General features: G+C 39.2%; 1 protein-coding gene across 6 annotated transcripts in view; it reads left to right on the top strand.

Moving 5' to 3' along the window:
* Nucleotides 1-18292, top strand: part of DTL (denticleless E3 ubiquitin protein ligase homolog) — a 77518-nt gene that overhangs the window by 27099 nt on the left and 32127 nt on the right. For 2 of the 6 annotated variants that reach the window (XM_047841220.1, XM_047841218.1), the window contains exons 13-15: nucleotides 1118-1253; nucleotides 10429-11261; nucleotides 13154-13264. In XM_047841220.1, the coding sequence (XP_047697176.1) occupies nucleotides 1118-1253; nucleotides 10429-11261; nucleotides 13154-13252 (1068 nt within the window). In that variant the 3' untranslated portion in view covers nucleotides 13253-13264. Of the gene's footprint in view, nucleotides 1-1117; nucleotides 1254-10428; nucleotides 11262-13153; nucleotides 15185-18292 lie in introns of those variants that run through there. The other 4 variants (XR_007148314.1, XM_047841219.1, XR_007148313.1 and 1 more) reach the window with 4 other exon arrangements.

The raw sequence follows: 18292 nt of genomic DNA, 5'->3' as shown, positions 1-18292 counted from the left end.
CCTCTGAAATTGGAAAAACATAATATTTCAGTTCTAGCTTTGCCACTTAATTGTGGTGACATTGGGCAAACAACTTTATTCTAGCCTGCAGATGAGGTTATTTGAGTTCAAGGTTTTTTACATTGTGAGTATTAAACAAGTTAAAAAATGTAAATTGTCAGATGCACAGTAGGTGCTCTGGAACTAATAACTCTTATTAATAGACTATAGAGTAACTGGGGATTCCAGGCATTTCTTGTTGAGCAGTTAAATATGTGTGTCTTCTTTTGGCCTCCCAGTAAGGAAAGGAAAAAGCTGCCAGTCTCTTGGGGGCCAAGACTTAAGAGAACGTGTGTTCTTTTTTTCTCTCTCTTTAGTGACTGAAATAGAGAAATTATATAAACAAATGCTGGGGAACAGCTCTGGTACCAGTGGCCATTTGCCACAAGCTCTTCAGACTGGACTTTCTCTGCCATAAAAGGCTGGGACCAAGATCGGGAATGGTCAGATATTTTTAAAGGGGCAAAGGTTATTTTTAACTTCTTTCAGCCTAGTGAACTTGTTGTTTTCCCAGATCGCTCCTTTACCTATTTAAAAAGAATCTCAAAGGAATGGTTTCATTCTACTTGTCACAGCTTCCTAGAGTCATGAACTAAGCCTAATCTTGGAAATGATCCCATTACTTTAGCAGTAAGCCAGATCATGTATAATTCAGAAGAAAGTGGTAGAAATTGAATGGTGACATGTACTGGTTTATCATTTAAGAGGGAGAGTAAAAAAGGTATTATAATTATATATGTCATAGTTCTATAGAAAGTTATAAAGATAATGACTAGCCCAAGTTTTTAAGGCAAAAATGAAATGAACTTGGTTTTATAGTAGGGCATTAGGTCAGGTAATAAATGACTGGTAATGAAAGACATACCAGCAGAATTATTAAGAAACTATAGAGAGTCCTTTGGAAATCTGGAGTGATTCCTGAAAGCAAAGAATGGAAGTATATGATTTTTCAGATATCATTTTCTATATCCTGGTGTGTCAGAATAATTCTCCTTATGAGTCCTTAAGATCTACAGAATTTTTCCTTTGTTGTAAGTCTTTGATTGAATCTTCTTGACTCCCTTCCTGGTTCTCATAGATTGCTACCTGCTCTGATGACAATACACTGAAAATCTGGCGTTTGAATAGAGGCTTAGAGGAGAAATCAGGAGGAGATAAGCTCTCCATAGTGGGTTGGGCATCTCAGAAGAAAAAAGAGGCGAGAGCTGACCTAGGTAAGGATCCCATGCATTTTTCTAAGTTGTTCATGGTTTAATTGGTTTCATTCTACAGTACAGAGTGATAAGCTAAATTTCATCTTGTCTTGGTATATTTTTAAAGGAAAGCACCATCTTTTTGACATTCATTCTTTTCAATACATATTTTCTGAGCACTACTATGTTTATCATCTATATGAAGCACTGGAATCCAGTGGTGGATTTATTTTCAAAATTTTTATTGAACATTTACTATGTGCTAGGCACTGTTCTGAGTTGCTGGAGATTTAGCAATGAACAAAAGAATCAAAAAACCCAAAGACATAAACGAAGCTTACAGATTAGTATGAGCGGCATAGAAACAAGTTAAAGTAAAATATGTACTATGTCAAATCATGAGTACTTGAGAAAAAAAAAAAAAAAGAACACTGGGAAATTAGGTGCCCAGGGAGGTCTAAATGTTTAGATGACATTTGAGTAAAAGAAGTGAAATAGTGAGCCACGTGGACATTTTGAAGAACATTCCAGGCAGACAAGTGCAAAAGCCCTAAAGTAGGAGCAGGCCTGACATATTTTTTTGTTCCTTGAAGGGGCTAATATGGCTATAGCCCCTGTGGCTGGTGCAAGCTAAGGAGAGGGAGGGGAATAGTAATGGGAAATGAGGTTCTTCTACAGTTTGGCTTTTATTCTGACAGACAAAAAGCTATTGCAGGGTTTTAAATAGACGAGTATCATGATCTGACTTTGCTTGATCATTCTTACTCCTGTGTTGAAAACAAATTGTAAAGGGAGCAGTATAAAAGCTGGAAGCTAGTTTTAATGTCGTTTTGAAATAATCCAGGAAGCCATGATGGTGACTTGGACAGAGGGGTAGCAAAAGATATGGTAATAAGTCTTCAAATTCTGGATATATGTACAAGGTGGAGCCAACAGAACATGGTGTGGAATCAGATGTGGGATGTAAGGGAGAATTACTAAGGATGACTTCAGAGCTTAGGGCTTGTAAAACTAGAAGAATGGAATTGCCATTGACCTAAACAGGAATCACTGCAGAAGGAACAGGTTTGGGAGGGAATAGCGGAAGTTCCCTTTGGATATTTGTTTGATATGATTATTAGACATTCAAATGGAGATGTCAGAGAGGCAGTTAGATGTTAATTTTTCAGTTTGGGGCTAAAGCTATAAATTTGGGGTCCATCATCATAGAGCAAGGAAGCTATAGCTAAGGTAGAGAATAGGTCTGGGGTCTGACCCTTGGAACACCCCAATGTTTAGAGGTTAGAGAGGTGAAGAAACAGACACAACCAGAGAAGTTAGAGAAGAAACCAGGAGAGTACTGTATTTTGGGACCCAAGTAAGTAATGGAGAGGGGGATCCATTTGGTCAAATGTTTTTAGCATTCCACATAAGACAAGGACTGAAATGACCTTTGGATTTGGCAGTGTGGGGATTATTTGGTGACTTCCATGAGAGCAATTTTGGTGGAGTGTCATGGTCTGATGGATGTTCAGGAGGATCAGAGAAGAGAACTTGGAGACTACAAGTATAGAAGGCTCTATCAAGGAGTTTTGCTAGAAAGGAAAGGAGAGAAATAAAGTGGTGGCTGAAGGAAGAAGCAGCATTTGTTTCTGTTTTGTTTTAATAGGAATATAGCATTTTGGAGTACCTGGATGGCTCGGTCAGTTAAGCGTTGGACTTTGGCCCAGGTCATGATCTCACACTCCGTGAGTTCAAGCCCCATGTTGGGCTCTGTGCTGACAGTAAAGAAAGAGTCTGGTTAAGATTCAATTTCTCTCTCTCTGTCTCTCTCTCTCTCTCTCTCTCTCTGTCCCTCCCCCTCTCCTCCTCTCCCCCACTCTTGCTTGCACTCTGTCTCTCAAAAGTAAATGTTTAAAAAAAAATTTATTTAAGCAGTATAGCATTTTGTATGTGATTGGAAGGATCCTATAGAGAGAGAAACTTGATGCAGGGAAATTTACTAGAGCAGTGTTCTCAAGTAAGTGTGAAGGGATGGTATCGAATTCACAAGTAGAAGGGTAGGACTTTGCTAAGAGTGTGGATAGTTCATCCATAATAATTAGAGAGAAGGTGGAACATACAGGCACAGTGAAGGTAGGTCAGAACCTATGGAAGTTGATAGCTTCTATTTTCTTAGTAAGATAGGAATCAGGATCATCAACTGAAAATAAGGGTAAGGGAGGAAGTGGTTGAGATTTGAGGAGAGATAAGTGAGTCTGAAATAGTCACGCAGAGAAAAGAAGAGAAAGTGGACCAGGGAAATACGGTTGTTGGGCAGTGGGTCAACTTGAGGCTAGTGGTCATGAATTGCAAGTGAGCAGTGTCTAATGGTTGTCTGCTGCCCAGGTACAGATACACTATAGGTGCGGAGTTGCATTTAACCAGAGGTGTGGTTTAAATCCACAAGTGTGGGGCGCCTGGGTGGCGCAGTCGGTTAAGTGTCCGACTTCAGCCAGGTCACGATCTTGCGGTCTGTGAGTTCGAGCCCCGCGTCGGGCTCTGGGCTGATGGCTCAGAGCCTGGAGCCTGTTTCTGATTCTGTGTCTCCCTCTCTCTCTGCCCCTCCCCCGTTCATGCTCTGTCTCTCTCTGTCCCAAAAATAAATAAACGTTGAAAAAAAAAAAAAGTTTAAAAAAAAATAAATAATAATAAATCCACAAGTGTAAAGTGAGAGGAGGGCCAAGGAAGTTGAGGGTAGATATGAGAGGATAGTTGTAATGGTTGACTGCAGGATTTAAACTGGGTAAGGAAGGAAGTGAGCATATAGTGGCACTAGGGGATAGTGTCAAAGTGGGAAGATAAATGAATTGAGGATCCCCTAGAGATGAGGGATTTTGGAGATTGATCACTAAAGTGAACTGTAATATAGGTGGTGGTTGAAACTGAGATAACAGGATTTGCAGATTGGTAGTAATAAGGTCAAGGAGTAAGTGGCTTGAGTGAATTAAAGGACAAGGCTATAGAAACCAAGGCATTGGAAAGACCATGTATGTGGATTTTGTAATAACCATGAATTGACAGAGACAGTATTGAAGAGAGTGATAGTGCACCAAGAGCAAAACTCTTCCAAGCACTGGACCAGCCAGAGGGGATTCTCATGTTATCAACAGATATATAGTAATAAGCTGGAAATTTAAGCTTAAAGATTCATTTTACGTTAACCATCAAGGCCTAAGCTAATGAGGAATTGAAGATGAGACCGAATATATGCCCATTTTTCTAATGACTTAGTTCTTTATCTCTTAAAAGATGCTATAAGCAGAACTGGATTCCAGGGGAGGGTCTTTTACTTGTAGGTCTGCTTTAGTAAAGCCTTTGATGCCTTTATTTTTTAGTGTTTGGTGTTTCCTCTCTTTAAAAAAATTTTTCTTTTATTAGTATTATATAAGTTTAAAAAGCCAGCGAGTCCTTCAACAGTGAACGAGATAAACAGTCCCTAGATGCCCTGCCCCATAGTTCCCTTTTCTCAGGGACAGCCACTCTCAAATCTTCTAGCTGATTCTTTGATATGTGTGTCTATATCTCTGAATAGTATTTGTGCATTTCTGTTTCTTTTGATTTCTGTTTTCTTTTGTTTTCAACTTTATCTACTGACGTCTCACTTTGTGAGATGAGGATTTCGCTCTCTGTGTCCCCACCATTACCAAGCCTCTGCATGCTCCGCATTCCCCTATCTTCCCAATACAGGATCATAATTTTGGTTTGAACAGGAGTTAGCTTTTTGCTTTTGGTTTTTTTCTATTCAGAAGGGAGTTAGATAGTAAACTGCTGTTACTTTTTATTTCCTGAACTTTTTTTCCCCCTTGAGGCTCTTTTTTTTTTTTTTTTTTTAAGAGACTTGTCAAGATGTATTTACCTACCATAAGTCCACCCATTTAAAGTATACAGTGCAGTGGCCTTTAGTATATTGAGTTAGGCAGTCATCAACACAATCTCATTCTGGAGTATTTTCATTATCCAAAATGAGGGTTCCAATTTCCCTATATCTTTATCAGCACTTGTTGTCTAATTTTTTTTTTTTAATTTTTTTTTCAACGTTTATTTATTTTTGGGACAGAGAGAGACAGATCATGAACGGGGGAGGGGCAGAGAGAGAGGGAGACACAGAATTGGAAACAGGCTCCAGGCTCTGAGCCATCAGCCCAGAGCCCGACGCGGGGCTCGAACTCACAGACCGCGAGATCGTGACCTGAGCTGAAGTCGGACGCTTAACCGACTGAGCCACCCAGGCGCCCCTCTCAGTATCATTTTTAACAGAGACTATTCTTTACTCCATTAAATTATTTTCATACCCTTGCCAAAAATCAATTGACCATAAATGTAAGGATTTATTTCTAGATTCTCATTCTGTTCCATTGATGTATATGTTTATCCTTAGGCTGATACTACATTGTCTTGATTACTATAGCTTTGTAGCAAGTTTTTGAAATTGGAAACTCTGGGTCCCCCAATTTTCTTCTTTTTCAAGATTATTTTGGTTATTCTTGGTCACTTGTATTTCTATACAGATACTAGAACCAGCTTGTCAATTTCTACAAAATAGTTCCCTGAGATTTTGATAGGCATTATATCAAATCTATAGTTGAGTTTGGGGAATACCGCCATCTTAAAGATGTGTTAACTTTTGTGATCCATGAACATAGATGTCTATCAGCTGCCTTGTCTTTATATTTACTTATCTATCCCTAATTTGGGAAAACAAAAAAGAGAAGAATCATGTGAGTAAAAAGCCATCAGTGTTTCTACCACTCACAAATAATTTTAATTAACATTTTAACTTATTTTGGAGATTTTCCTCCTTTTCCACAGAGATTCTTATTAATAGGATCATGTTTATACTGTAAATACATTTGGATTTCTTGGGGATGTCTTCCCTGAACATGATGTTCTAAGCACTTTCTGTGTTATCTTTTTAGCAAAATATTTAAAGTAGTCCACTGAGTAAATGTTCCACAGTTTATCTAGCTATTCTCTCGTAGTTGGACATTTTGTTTCCAAAATTTTGTGAAACTTTTTTCTGAATTTAGGGTTCCCTCATCCCATTAAAATAGATTCCCAGAGGTGGCATTTCTATGTCAATTGCTGTAACCATTTTAAGAGTATTAATGAAAAGTGAAGTTGCTTTTAATTATTTTTAGTGTATCATTAATTATTCTTGGTTTTGGAAGCCAAGTCACAAAAAGAGTTATACATGTTGACCAAGTTTAGACCATAATAATAGCGACCACATTCAGCCATTATTGAGTATGAGCATAGACAGTCTAAAGACCCACTTGGATTATCTTACTTAGTTTCCCAAACAGCCGAAACTAAAGCTCAAGGAAGTTAGGTTCGCCTAAGATCCCGCACAGCTGTGAAGTTTGTAGTAGAACCAGACTTCAAACACTTGCAGTCTGGTTTTAGAGTGGGTGCTTGGTCTGTGCTGACAGCTCAGAGCCTGGAGCCTGCTTCAGATTCTTTATCTCCCCCTCTCTCTCTGCCCTTTCCTCACCCACACTCTGTCTCTCCCTTTCTTAAAAAATAAACATTTAGAGTGCGTGCTTGGAAGCACTCTCCAGTACTGCCTCCTTTAAAACCCAACACAGGAAAGCATAGTTCAAGTTAAGACCCAACCAGGATTTCTCCATTCAGGGTGCTGCTAGAGTTACTCTGAAGAGCACTAAAGAAAATCAACCCCACTTGAATGCCAAAGGTTGCACATTGGCTATTCAGCCCTGTAATCCAGCTTCCAGCAACAGAGTGGCTGCTGTTAATCACACTACCAGTTTGAAAATGATGGTCCTCTGCTTTCCCAAGCTTCTAATTGCCACCCCAATCCTTCACTGTTGTCCTGGGCTTCGTATCTTCTCTTCTGGCCCTCTTAACACACCAACTAGAAGGCTTTAAACCCGAGGCACAGCGCCTTTTCCCTCTGCCCTACTTTTCCCAGCCAGCACCTGCTCTATCGCTTACTATTGTGTCACTGTTTCAGCCGGCGATCTCAGTACTGTCAAGGCAAATGGTTCTCAACCCTGGCTGTGCATCTTAACCAGTCGTGGAGCTTTTTAAAAGTTTGTGTGTCCCCAGAGATTATTCAGTAGGTCTGGGGTGGTGGCCAAGTACCTGTATTCTTACAAAGCTCCAAGTAATTCTGGTATGCAGCCAGGATTGAGAACCTCTGGTCTAGGCATTATTGAGTGACAAAGATGATTGTCCTTATCTTGAAGAGAAGGAAACCTTACCTGTACTATCTCATGTGCTTGCCATAGTCTTGCAAGTCTGCAGAATGCTTACAGAGTCTGTTTTTTGATGCATGGAACCTCACTGTCATCCCTCTCAGCAGTAATGAAATTTCACAAACATTGTTTAATAATTCTTTGCTGGGTACTACAGGGGCCCTAGACCTAAAAATGAGTAAATTATCATCACCTGCCTTCTAGGTGCTCACAGTCTAGTCCAGGAGGCAGATACAAAAGCCCTGTAGTACATTGTAAACATTTCTCTTAGCTGTATAAACAAAAGGAGCCTGCTTCCTGTGGGAGAGGAGGAAAGAAGTTTGTGAAATCTTCACAATGAAGTTAACGGCTGTCATCAGAGCCTGAAACATGAGGAGAATTTTTACCTGGCCAAGAAGGGGCAGACTTGGCAAGAAAGCCACATGAACAAAGACAGAGATGTGACAGTGCACAGCTTGTTCAGGAAGCAGTGAGTAGTCTCCTGTAACAGGATCCTAAAGTAGCAGTACATGATATGACTGGAAAGGTAGGCTGAGGCCAAATGGCAAACTCTTATACAGAAAGAAGCTGCAAAGTGACTGATTATTAGTAAACTTTCTATAATTCCTCAAAAGAACTGACTTGCAGGAGGCCCTTAGGGCAGTAATGCAGTCCGTGATACCGTGTCCTCAGATCTCACACAGTGCTTCGGGTCAGTGGGGGTTCAGTAGATGATGTACTACCGGCCATGTTATATTTAAATCGAGGGACCATATAGTGACATACTGTGTAGCTGTTAAAAAGAATGCAGTGTGTCTAAGTTTATAGAGATATAGAGAAAAAACACTGTTTAGAGAAAAGAAGAAATTGCAGAATGTGTGTATGTGGTGTGTGTTTGTGTAATAATCCATTGTTGGGTTTTTAAGATCTGATATACCTTTGTGTGGTAATAGGCATCTAGAAAATTGTGGGATGCACACGAGTAAAATGAGCTTGAAAAGAGGGCTTTTTACTTTTCGCTTAATTTCCCTTTGAAACTGAATTTTTTTTACCATGAAATTTTATTATCTTAATAATCTTATTACTGTTTTTTTTAAAAAGATTGAAATTTGGTGCAGTTTTGTTAACCTTCAAAGTTAATAAAATCTTCTCTTTGGAACCCCATGGTCCACTCCTTCCTCCATTTAACATCCTAAAGGAAGAGAAATGCCCCAGCTTTCCACCACATCAGATCTCCCTCTGACCCTTAATAAACACTTCAGATGTCTGCTACTCAGGTATCAGAAACTTAGATACCTGCTTAGCCCAGGGCCCAGCTTTTCCTTCTCCCCTAATCCTGTGTTAGAATGTGCCTGTTCTAAGACCCATGCTATTTTAGGACTTTCTCCCTTAACCCTACCCTTCAGCCCACTCTTGTGGAACTAATAACTATAGGGACTGTGCAGTGACTGTTGATCTGTGCTGAAGAGTGACACAAATGAAAAGTTTCTGTCCTCCTGAAATAATGACTAATCAAGCTCTAGAATATGAGAACTATCACCAGATGCTTCAGGGACAGTCCCTGTCACTAACTCTCCTTCTGGAGCACGTTACTCCAGAATGGGATTTTCCAGTAAAATGATCTTAATTGAAAGAACAGTATCACTTTGGCCATTTCTGAACGTATAGTTGATGGGGAAAGTTTAGGCAAAAGTCAGTTTGTAGAATTTCTCTGTCTCAAGGCAAAACTGCTTGATGAGTAAAAAGCACAGGGTAGAACATACAGGGTAACTAAATGACTGAAATTAGTGCTTATGAATCTGTATTCTAGTGATTGTCTTATGTCAGCTCATCCTAAATTCAGTTGCATATAAATGCAATTCAGTAATTAAACTGAATTAAATATCAGAGTTATAATTCAAAGAGTTTGTGACTTAGAAATAATTGATGGCCTTTCCTTGTTACTAGAGACAGGAACACTATTTCAGAAATCTAGAAAGCTCAGAAGGAAAGTAAGAAAATACAGAGTTGTCTATGGCTGGGCCAAAGTGGGAAGAAGCATGAAGTTTATAAGAATTTTCCTCAAGGGCTTGCCATTGCTTGTAAACAAGGGACACGACACATAGAGAAGAGTTCTGTCCACTGACTTGCTTTACTGAGAGCAAGCATTTGGTTTTGGAAATGTTCTTTGGCATTCTTTGACTTGCGGAAAGTAGCCATTTATAAATTAAGGTGGAAAGCCAAGTGAGGCCTGATAACTTTATTTAACAAGCAATTGATGGGATTATTTCCTGTGGACATTAAAAGCTCTCCATTTCACAGATATGGAAACTGAAGCAGAAGCAGAGGAGGTAAAGGGTTGTGTTCAAGTCAGTAGTAAATGGTCGTGCCAAATTTTAGACCAGTGCACTTATGTTTGGGAACCACTGTGCAGTGTCCCCCTGCCCTCACATTGCTCCAAAGCATATACAGGAATTGTAATGGCAACTTTACTTGTGAAAACAAAATATCATTAACAACTTAAATGTCTTGCTGTTACCTTAGAATACTTGGTAGCTAGTAAAAATTATAATGTACATCTATATTAATGTGGGGAAGGTCCATTATATGCTAAGAAGCAGGTTACTGAATAGTATATACATTATGGTCTCTTTTGTATAGAAAAAATTTGAGGTGTATAACGTATATATCACATGCACAAGTATAGAAAAAATGCTGTAAGTGGTGTACCTGGATGCTTTAAAATTTTCCCTTTAATATTTCTATATTTTCTAGATTATTACAAGTAAATGTTTTACAACAGAGTGGTTGGGAGGCTGGCAGTTAGGAAAGGGGAAGGAAAATGCTGAAAGGGTGTGGTAAGAATCAAGTGATTTATGTAATCGACTCACTGGGAAATCCATTCCTATATGAGTAAGTTAGTTATAATTTTCCTTGGTGAGAATTCAGGGATTTTCTATGGCTTTCTCTTCTGATTTTTGTGACCCTCTGTTCTTTTTCAGTAACAGTGACAAGTAGCCAGAGCACTCCTGCCAAAGCCCCCAGAGTAAAGAGCAGTCCATCTATTTCTTCCCCATCATCAGCAGCTTGTGCTCCAAGCTGTGCAGGAGACCTCCCTCTTCCTTCAAATACTCCCACATTCTCTATTAAAACCCCTCCTGCCAAAGCCCGGTCTCCCATCAGCAGAAGAGGCTCTGTGTCCTCGGTCTCTCCCAAGCCACCCTCGTCTTTCAAGATGTCCATTAGAAACTGGATGACCCGAACACCGTCCTCCTCACCACCCATCACGCCACCTGCTTCTGAAACCAAGATCACTTCTCCAAGAAAAGCCCTCATTCCTGTGAGCCTAAAGTCATCCCAAGCAGTGGCTTGCTCTGAGTCCAGAAATCGAGTCAAGAGGAGGCTGGACTCAAGTTGTCTGGAGAGTGTGAAACAGAAGTGTGTGAAGAGTTGCAACTGTGTGACTGAGCTTGATGACCCAGTCGAAAAGCTTCATTTGGATCTGTGCTGCCTTGCTGGTAGCCAGGAAGACCTTGGTAAGGACTCTCTAGGTCCTCCCAAACCAAGCAAGATTGAAGGAGCTAGTATGAGTATCTCAGAGCCTCCTTCTCCCGCCAGTCCTTATGCTTCAGAAAGCTGCGGAACACTACCTCTTCCTTTGGGATCTTGTGGAGAAGGGTCTGAGGTGGTAGGCAAAGAGAATAGCTCCCCGGAGAATAAAAACTGGTTATTGGCCATGGCGGCCAAACGGAAGGCTGAGAATTCATCTCCCCGAAGTCCATCCTCCCAGACCCCCAATTCTAGGAGACAGAGTGGAAAGACTTCTCCAGGCCCGGTAAGTCGGCAGTGATGGGAAGATGCATTTCCTAACTTGAAAGGAGCCAGTGAGAACATAGATTCTCTAACTTGAGGAGGTCAAGCACAAATCCCTTCTCAGAAGTCAGGATTTTTTTTTTTTTTTTCAGTAAATCTATTTATACCTAGGGTTGCCAGATTTAGCACATAAAAATTCAGGACAAATATTGCGTGGGACATATTTATACTAAAAATTCTTTATACTAAACGGTTATTTGTTTGAAATTCAAATGTAACTAGGTGTTGCTGTATCTCATTATCTAGCAACCCGATTTACTCCCATTAAAATCCCTTCCGTGAAGGTCCATACCACTCAGCCCTGGTGTCTTTCCTCAAAGCCTTCATCATGCTCTAATATATCAATTCAAAAATATCTTCCCTCTTCTTTGTTTGGCATTATTCCCCCACCAACCCAACCACTGCGTTTTTTGTTTTTTTTTTCTTTTCCCCATTCGCCAGCCCCTGGCAACCACTTTTTATAGGTTCCCTCCCCTTTTTATAGATAAAACTGACATTCATGGGCAAGTTACCAACATCCATGAATAGATTTCCAGTTTGGTCATTATGGTTTATGATTATTTCAAATACAGTGAAACTTAGATACTTAAAGCAATTTAAATGCAGAATCCTTCCAGATTTTTATGATTTTCCCATTTTTTTACCGTCACCTTGCTCACACCAGTATTTTTGGCAATTCATCTATATCTATACTTTTTAAACATTCAGGTTAGTTTCACTTATCTTTTTAGCACTACTGTTTTAATTGACTGACACAATATTGAAGTTAAATAATTTCAAAAACACATATTGCTGGCAGAAATAGGTTTGTGAACCTTAAAAAGCAAATGACCTATTGAAATGGTGGAGGGAGAAGTAGCTATGAGCATCGAGTGAGTATGGGCACAGGTCAGAGGGACTAGAAAGCTTCAGGTAATCAGTTTGCAAGTGGGGGGGAGGGGTAGGTTCACAAAGTTTCTGCTCTGATTCATAGTGGTTCTTGCTCTGTGTTAAGAAGGTGGTACAATGATTAAAATTCAATCTAAAAGCTGGAGAGCCTCAAGCCAGCTCTAGTTTAATAAGTGTTCATATCCCCCATCCTACTGTCCTGAAGCCTGTCCCATAATTTTAGGGAAAATAAACTAGAAATATTTTAAAGATTACTTAAAACACAGAATCCAACCAAGATCTTGCTACAGAACATGGGGGAAAAAAACAGCTATCAGGAATCTTTTCTTTCTTCTCCTAAAATTATCTTTGTATCTGTTTTTTGCCCCTGACCAAAATCCTTTTTTTTCCAGAACTGATCTCAGCTGTGTGTTATCAGAAAAATAATTTCAGTGAAAAATTGTTTTCACTAATGTGTACATTATAAAGGCTTTTAAAAATAGTGTGCCAGTCCCATGTATTTCTGGTTTTATAATTTCAATCTTTGAAGCTAAAGTTTCTTTAGAAGGTTTTTCTTCTTTATGTGCATAATGATAAGACTTCCTCAGAAAAGGGTAGCAGCTGCCATTTGAATCCCTGTCCCATTTGTAAATTGGGAGGGGGAGGTGATTTACAAATTTCTTTCAAAGAGGAGGGTTATTATAGCCTTTGGGTCTTATCAGGAGGTTTAACTAGTAAATATTTTCAGTTCACATGAAAAATCTATGCCTTCCATTCTTACATACATCTATTAAATTTTTATTAAATTCAGTACAAATCAGCCAAAAGAGACATTGCCCTCAAAGTATTTGGAAATTGAAAGCTGGCTGACTAAATAATCAAATTTCTAGGCATCCCAACTTAAAATACCCTTTACTGATAACTTGCTGAAGTAGCAGCTGAACTTTATCTTAGAAAATCTCTGAAATCTAAACTTTCTTTTTCTAGGTCACTATTACTCCCAGCTCCATGAGGAAAATCTGTACATACTTCCATAGAAAATCTCAAGATGACTACTGTAGTCCCGAACAGTCAACAGAATTATAGATTCTAATCTGAGTGAGTTAACTGAACTTTGGCCCCTTAAAACAAGACAAAAAATACAACAGAGTGATTCAGTAACTCTGATCTTTAAGAAAGCTACCATTCTTTCATTTTCAGAGAAAAATCATTTCAACTCTGAAGCTTACCTACTCTGGTTCTAAGCTTATATGCAGCTTCCTTGGGGTGAATGCTGTGTTTAAATTCCATAAAGTAAGTTTGTCACTCTGTAACATTTTGAATGAGTAGTCTTCACTTTTTAAATTATGCCTCTTCTCTACAATAATGACATCCCAGCTCATAGAGGCAAAAAGTAAGACTTGTCTCTTGTTACTCTGAGACTGTGGGTACACAGTGGAAAATATCTGCTGGTCACAGCAGGAGGCCTGTCTGTGAAGGCCAAGTGCTGAAGAAGTCTTCTGCTGGGGACCTCTGGATCTGTGCTGCCTCAAACAAATATAATTTCATTTAAAATTTATATAATCTTTTCACTACACTTTTGGTTTTTTTGTTTTGTTTTGTTTTTAGTATGTGTAAAAATGTGATGTTCAGATAAGTACATTTATATTGATTCAGTGTTAAAATACAGTCTTCTTAAGTTAAAATCATCTTTATTTTCAGAGCAGTGATAAATGTCAACGCTTTGGAGAAACTAGGAGAACAACACTAGAAACCTTTACTTGGCCTTTTTCCCCCAAATATATCTCCCATATGAGACTATGACCCTTATATTTTTTACTAAGCAATTTACTATGTAGCAACCCAACATCATGTTCTATAAGAGGTTATGGTTTTGCCACTTACTAGACAAAGATACTTATAAAATCAATAGTCCTGCATGGAAGCTGGGGTGTGAAATCATCTTCAGTTCTCTAGGGGCTGCAAGTTTTTCAAAATATAAGTCATCAGATTTTAAGAAAAAGTAATCATCTCTGATTGATACTTTTATAAAAGAAGATAGGTCTGAACTGAAAACCCAGAACCTAAAAAACAACTCTTGGCTTTTTAACTTGATTTTTTGGATTTTCTTCATGTATATATATATGAAAAAAACAAAAAACAGTGACCCTCTAGAATAGCCCTGAGCTGAAAAGTCATGGAAATTTCTCTAGATATTTAATGTAGAAGATGTTTAGACTGACTCTAAGTTAATAGTGTACAGAATATCTTGAGCATCTTCTCCTTTACCAACAGTTACATGTCGATCATCTTGAATTGAACTGTTGTTTTATATTTGTCCCCTTTATAAGCTCATAGAAACAAGTTCCATGTACTTTCTATGTGCTACATCCTTAGAAGGGACTCCCCTAACAATCATGAAACTTGATTCATTTTATCCATAACCCTGAGAAATGTGTAGAGTTTATTCATATTTTTGTCATAATTTAAAAATCTGTTCTTAATGACAACTTTTTAATTCCTTTGCTTCCTATATGTCAAGCTTGTAACAACCTGCACTACATATGTTGATTACGCGTGGTTTTCTCCAAGGAGAAAAATAAGTAAAGGGAAGCCACAGAATTGCTGTTTTTGAAACAAAGCACTCCATAGCATTAACTGAGTATTTAGGAATTCTACTTATAATTGGTGTTTGATTTTTGAATGTTAGGCTATGGGAAGGTGTTGCTTATGACCATATCTACTAATAATGATATCTGTCTCTTGCTTTGAACGCCAAGTGGAGGGGAAAAAGGATAACTAGATAATTACATTCTTTGTATCCTTGAACATCTAACAGCTCTGCTGAGTGAAATTGGGGTAAATGTGGCTGTCAGGAACTGTGCTGAGAGTCTACTGGCTGTAACACGTCCCACTTGTAAAACTAGTACTTCAAATGGGTGCCAAAGGTCAAATGTAATGAGATAATAATTATCCCTGCCTCTGTCAGTGTCAGACTTTGAGCTGATCCTGAATAATAAAGCTTTTTACCTTATCTGATATCCTTTTCTGAGCTTTTTGCATTAACCTAGAAGCAGTCTACACAAAAGAACTATAGTAGTAATCAAGAATCCCTTCTACTTGTTCATTGAATAAAATTTGTTTATTCCCAAGGATATGATCTAGTTCAAGCTGAAAGAAGTTTTAATAAATATTGTCTTGCTTGGTCAGACCTTGAGCGCTTAAGATGGCTTGAATTACTTGATGAAGTAGGGTGGAGTGATGTAGTTCTTTTTCTAAACAAGTATTTCCAGCCCAAGCTTTTCCATTTGAATACACTCCAAGCATTATTGCTACAGTGCTGTATTAGAGTTTCCTTTGGCTGTTTCATCACAGGCCCTTAATTTACTTTTGTGAGGGTTGACTAATTAGTCCTTTAAAATGTTTCCTTTAATCTGGGCTGCACATTTACTGATGATAAATCAAAACCATCTGTAGCTATCCCTGTTGGACTGGCAGAGGGTGAGTTCAGCTCACTACCCCATCTCTAGCCCTAAAAGCTTAAAACTTCACTAAGACTTTCGGGAAACCCAGTATAGGAGGCATTTTTTAAAACCTCAGCTGGGCAATATGGATGCCTGGAGATAACTTTTTAGTGTGTGTGTGTGTGTGTGTGTGTGTGTGTGTGTGTGTGTTGTTTAGTCCCCAGCTTGAAATCAGCCTATGGTCATGATCTTGTATAGGTCATATATCAGTTCAGCATGTGCTTTTTGAGAGCCTATCCTAACAGATAAATGGCTACTCTCAGATCTATTTTTCCTGGACTTCCCTTCACACTGCTCATAAAGCAAAGGCTGAGTAGCCTCATAGAATGAGTTCACAACTAGGTAGCATGCGCAGCATTTTACAGCTGTGCATCAGAAGAGAGATTAGAGGAGAATGTCATGTTGGGGAAACTGAGTTATTGTCCTCCACATGGCAATTAAAGGGCTGAATATGGGTCCAGTGAGCTCTTGCTCATCAGCTCTCCCTACTTCTCAACAGGTCTCCATAGGAGGTTCTTTGGCTGCCTAGGTTTGGATCATGCCACATTGTGAACTAACTAACCATCACTCATTAAATTCTTGGGAATTATGGAAAACCCTGCTTTATGCATTATTAGCTCTTTAGATACTGGATAAAAGTTATGGGGAGGCCAAACACAACATTTTGCTGGACATGATGTGAGTCTAATGCTTCGTTAGATCTAGTGCTAGGAATACAAGCTCAGCATTGTTCTAAGGAACCCATTTTGTTGTCTAAAGTGGCAGAAAAGCCTTTTTTATTTCTGAGCTTTGTTTAAATGCCTGTTAAAAAGTGCAAGGGTCGTTAGGGAATGTGGTGGGGTAAAGTCAGCCTTTTAAAAAAAATCACCTGAGCATATTAAGCAGCTTGTTCAGATCAGTATGCTTACAGCAAGTACATAGAACACAAATAAGAAGTATTATATTATTAAAGAATAGGCTTATTCCATCCCCAGAGCTTACCCCTCCCATTTCCTGGCTAAGCCAAGAAAGAGGATTTCAAGGATATATAACCAGGTTCTTTATTTTGAATTTCAAAGGTTTAGTATTCCATTTATACTTCATTTCTCTTTAATTTCCTTAACTTGCCACATGCCCCTTCCTGTTTTGACATTCTAAATAATTTGTATTCAAGCCATTTTGTGGACTATGAATAGCACATTTCAAAGTGCCTTTGACTGGAAGGCTTTCAATTCAGTCAACATTTTATTCATCACCTGGGTGCCAAGCCCCGTGTGAGGCACCTGGTCTGCAGAGTTCTTCTCTTTGTTTTCGGTTGTCAAAGGAGTCACTTTACCTGTGGCACTTCGGTAGACTAAAGTCAGCATTTGAGAGAAACAGGCAAAGATCAGATTTTCAAGTCCTTTGAGTGAAGTTGTTTGTGAGCAGCTGTAAATGTAGCAAGTGCTGTCTGGAAGCCACATAGACTGTTCCCTCCAGGAAGTTCATTCAACAGCTTCTTGGAGCACCTTAACTTTTCAAAGTAAAATGCTTTTCTCATGCATGGTTCTATTATATTCTTTACAATATTACGAATAATGGTTAAAAACATATTCTCTGTGGCCAAACTGCCTAGCTTTGAATCCAAGCCCTAGCTGTGTGATGTTGGGCAAGTTCCTTAACCTCTCTGTGAAGCGGTTTTTCTCGTTTGTAAAATGAGATTGTGTGGTTGTTATAGGTATAGCTCTTGGGACAGTGCCTGGCACATAATAGCTAACATTTATTGAACAATTACTGTTAGCTATTATTCTCAAAGTAGAGAGAGCAAGATTCTATCCTTATTGAATAAATGGGCATAAAGGTTTAACTTTTTGTTTCTAAATCATTCCTGTTCATTCTCGTTCCACTAGAGCCATGGTCCTCAAAGGTATGGGAACTAAATAAGAATCACTTGGGAAGCTTTTTTGTTGTTGTTAGTGTTGCTTCGGTCTTCGAGTTCTGACACTTTTCAAAAGGAGCAAATAGACCTCTGGGTGGGGGGACAAAACCCTCCAGTTTCACAGGTGTTTGATATTCATGAATCTTTCCCACCAGGTACACATGAAAATTACAGAGGTTATTTCATATGTGGCCTCAGCCAATGTTCAAAGAGGTATAATTTGCAAATCTGTATCCTGCACTCCTAAGCAAGCCACGCATTTGCTCACACAGAGCCCATCCTCCCATTTCCTGACTGCTGCCCCCAGCTCTGCTATACTGTTTAACACGTGTTCACCCCTAGGGAGGAAGCCACAGCTGGCTCACCATTAATGCCGACTCTTGATCACTTGTTAGGCTGTTGTGTTCCCTGGCCAGTGGGAAGGCAAATAAGAGATGAAGCTCAAAGCAGGCCGTGTGGCTGTCTTAGTTGGATGCAAGATTCAAACATTTGACTGAGGAGTAATGTGTAGACTCTAGATTCTTTTTTCTCACTTAATGAGATTCTTCCGTGGGCTTCTGTTTGGTGCCAGTGATACCTGTTGCCAGTGTCACACCAGTGCCAAAATACCAGTCGTGAAGGTTTCAGACTCAACACTGGGGTTTCTCTTGGCATCTGAGCACCAAATTATGCTGCCACTGCCACTGCCGCTGTTCAAGACTCTGGTTTCCAAATGGGAACTTGTAG

Source organism: Prionailurus viverrinus, chromosome F1 (assembly GCF_022837055.1).
Source record: "Prionailurus viverrinus isolate Anna chromosome F1, UM_Priviv_1.0, whole genome shotgun sequence".
Taxonomy (NCBI): Eukaryota; Metazoa; Chordata; class Mammalia; order Carnivora; family Felidae; genus Prionailurus; species Prionailurus viverrinus.
The sequence above is the reverse complement of the archived record's forward strand: the minus strand, read 5'-3'. Positions and strand labels throughout refer to the sequence as shown.